We start from the raw sequence: 3,339 nt of genomic DNA, 5'->3' as shown, positions 1-3,339 counted from the left end.
CGAAATAGAGCCATTATACCCCTTCACTAGGCAAAACACGTGCTGACCGGACGCTAAAGTCCAACAGACCGGACGCAGCACCGGACGCTTCGGTCGTGAATACCGGGCACGTCCGGTAGCCCCCAGACTGCCACTTGTCATGTTCAAACGAACTTAGCCATTGCTGCCCCTTCTGCTGATAACCGGACGCTCACACCGGATGCAAAGTCACAAATGATCGGACGCTGAACCGCAGCGTCCGGTGGAGTACAGTAAGCACCCTAGCTCGACCGGACGCGTCCGGTGGTACCAGACCGGACGCTGCCAGTGTCCGATCGACTGCTCTGCCGTATACTGATGTTTCTAGTTCACACCGAACACGTCCGGTGTGGCGACCGGACGCGTCCGGTCGCTGAGTCTATCGCCAAGATATCGGACGTGTCCGGTCACATATTGGACGCGTCCGGTCACTCTGTAATCAGTGCGACTGACTCTTCTTCGACTCTATCTTCTTCACCCTTACTCAAATGTGCAAACCACCAAGTGTATCACCTTGTGCACATGTGTTAGCATATTTTCACAAATATTTTCAATGGTGTTAGCACTCCACTAGATCTTAAATGCATATGCAATGAGTTAGAGCATCTAGTGGCACTTTGATAACCGTATTTCGATACGAGTTTCACTCTTAATAGTACGGCTATCAAACCTAAATATGATCACACTCTCTAAGTGTCTTGGTCACCAAAACAAAATAGCTCCTATGATTTATACCTTTGCCTTGAGCGTTTTGTTTTTCTCTTTCTTCTTTCCAAGTCCAAGCACTTAATCATCATCATGGCATCATCATCATGTTATGATCTTCATTTGCTTCACCACTTGTAATGTGCTACCTATCTCATGATCACTTGATAAACTAGGTTAGCACTTAGGGTTTCATCAATTCACCAAAACCAAACTAGAGCTTTCACCAGGCCTTCCAGTCGGAGAGGCGGACCAGAGCCGGAAGCGAGCGAGGCCTTCCGGTCGGAGAGGCAGGTCGGAGTCGGAAGCGAGCGCCGTTCCTTTCCTTAGCCAGGCCTTCCGGTCGGAGAGTCGGGCCAGAGTCGGAAGCGAGCGTCGTCCCTCCTCGGCCAGGCTTTCCGGTCGGTGAGGTGGGCCGGAGTCGGAAGCAAACGTCGTTCCTTTCCTTGGCCAGGCCTTTCCGATCGGAGAGTCCGGCCAGAGTCGGAAGTGAGCGTCGTTCCTCCTCGGCCAGGCCTTCTAGTCGGAGACTGGATCGCCCTTTTGGCCCGTCGTTAGGTTTTTGGGCCGGCCCAGGGATTTGCGCGTCGTTCGTAACGTTGTCTGCTGGGCCGAGCTTTTGCTGGAAAACAGGTCCATGAGGGACCCCGGGTTTATAAATCCGACAATAGTAGTGCTTATGTACAAAATATAGCTGGAGCCACAAGTTCAGGCAGGATTGCAGGTAAACTTATCATTCGCTCCAAGTTTAGACTGGCATTCCACACCACAGGTTTAGCAAAACCTGCAAATCCACGCATGCATGCGACGACGTCCCCTTTTTATCCTCTGCTTCCTCGGAATGCCTCAAATTTTAGCGCATTTCCAATCGCCGACCCTCCAGGGTCCAAGATCCCTTGTTCCGATCGCCGTGCAGCATTTCAAGAACCGCTCAATCCGTCGAGGAAGAGATGCAGGAAAGCCGGCGGGACATGGATCATCAGGTCGCCCAGCTTCGGGGCGAGCTGCGCAAGGTGCGCGACGAGCGAGACCGCGCGCACCGCGTCCTGGAGGTGACCGACTGGAAGGCGCTGGCTTCGGCCAATGACCGCACCGCGATTGAGACGCTCGAGGCCGAGCTCGACGTGTCGCGGGAATCCGAGAAACGGATGCTCGACTCGCTGGCAACGCAGACGAAGCAGCTGGAGCTCACCAAGATCTCGCTCGAGGAAGCCAAGCTCGAGATCGCGTCCCTGCAGGAGACCGTCCAGAGGCTGGAGGCCGACAGAAGCCCCTTCACCACGACGCCGAGGATCCGGCGAGACCGCGACATGCAGAGGGTTCACGGCGAGCTGCGGGTGGCGCTGGCGGCGGAGGAGAAGAGCAAGAAGGCGATGGAGGAGTTCGTGCTGGCGCTCAAGGAGGTGAACGCGGAGCTGCACACGACGAAGCAGCAGCTGGCGCGCGCGCAGCACGAGGCGGAGTCGGCCAGGCTGGACGCCGACCGCCTGCACATGTCGGCGAAGCGCAAGGACGAGAAGCTCCGGGCCCTGTCGGACGAGGCGGCGCGGCTCCGCGCCGAGGCCGAGGAGTCGTTCACCACGTGGCGGGGCAAGGAGGCCGGGTTCACGGCGTGCATGAAGTCGACGGAGGCCGAGCTCGCCGAGGCGCGGCGCGAGAACGCGCGGCTCCTGGAGTCGCAGCGCTCCTGGCGGGCCGAGGTCGCCAAGCTACGGGACATCCTGAAGCAGGCGGTCAAGGACACCAAGGTGGCGAAGGAGGCGCTGGAGGAGGCGAGGAGCGAGAACGCGCTGCTCAAGGGCGTGCTCGGCGACAAGGACACCGCCGTGAAGTGCACGAAGCAGGAGCTGGAGTGCCTCCGGATCAGCGAGGCCGCGGCGCGCGACAGCGTCAAGGAGCTGCAGAGCATGCTCGTGGCGACGTCGTCGAGCCCCACCGCCGCCGCGGCTGCAAAGCTGGACGCGGAGGAGAGCCCGACGCCGCGTGTAAGGGTAGGACCGCCGGGGCTGGAGAAGTACCCGTCGGACTCGAAGATAAGGCCGCCGGCTGGAATCACGCGGCCGCGGCGGCTGTCGGAGACCTACGAAGGTTCGGCGTACGACATCTTTGGCACGATGGACGACCAGAAGAGTGGTGATTTGGGCGTGTTCTCGTCCATGCCGAGGTTGCCCGCCCGGCGACGGGTGGTCCTTCGTAAGGTTGGCAGCTTGTTCCGGTGGAAGAGCTTCACTAACAAATAGCCGCTGGGGACCAGGGCAGTGGCAACTGGTTCCTTTCTTTTTTTCTCTCCTAATCTTGAGGTGCTCCTGGATTCTTGTGTGATGTATATATTACTATATTATTACTAGTATATATAACTATGACATCTATACGAAAACATTCGGTGCAACACACTGCTGTCGATCAAGCTCGAGGTGAAACGGCGAAGTTTTGAAGCTGTCAGCCGTTGGATGGGAATCCAGGCAGATTGGCAGCCTCTAGAGACGAAGCTAGGGAAAAAATTAGAAGGGACTAAACAACGGTAATTAGTAAGAAAAGAGGTTCAGCAAATCTCAATTCCTTCTACCTATACATCTACAGCTGAAATTTCAAACGACGACTTTATGGGGCTTCGCT

The 3,339-nt window shown here is 56.8% G+C and overlaps 1 protein-coding gene across 1 annotated transcript; it reads left to right on the top strand.

The window, feature by feature from the left end:
• Positions 1 to 1,414: 1,414 nt before the first annotated feature.
• Positions 1,415 to 3,034, top strand: LOC136505648 (WEB family protein At5g16730, chloroplastic-like). Its single transcript, XM_066500818.1, has one exon. The coding sequence runs from the start codon at positions 1,674 to 1,676 to the stop codon at positions 2,961 to 2,963; it is 1,290 nt and encodes a 429-aa protein (XP_066356915.1). The 5' UTR covers positions 1,415 to 1,673; the 3' UTR covers positions 2,964 to 3,034.
• Positions 3,035 to 3,339: the final 305 nt, after the last annotated feature.

Source organism: Miscanthus floridulus, chromosome 1 (genome assembly GCF_019320115.1).
Source record: "Miscanthus floridulus cultivar M001 chromosome 1, ASM1932011v1, whole genome shotgun sequence".
Taxonomy (NCBI): Eukaryota; Viridiplantae; Streptophyta; class Magnoliopsida; order Poales; family Poaceae; genus Miscanthus; species Miscanthus floridulus.
The sequence above is the reverse complement of the archived record's forward strand: the minus strand, read 5'-3'. Positions and strand labels throughout refer to the sequence as shown.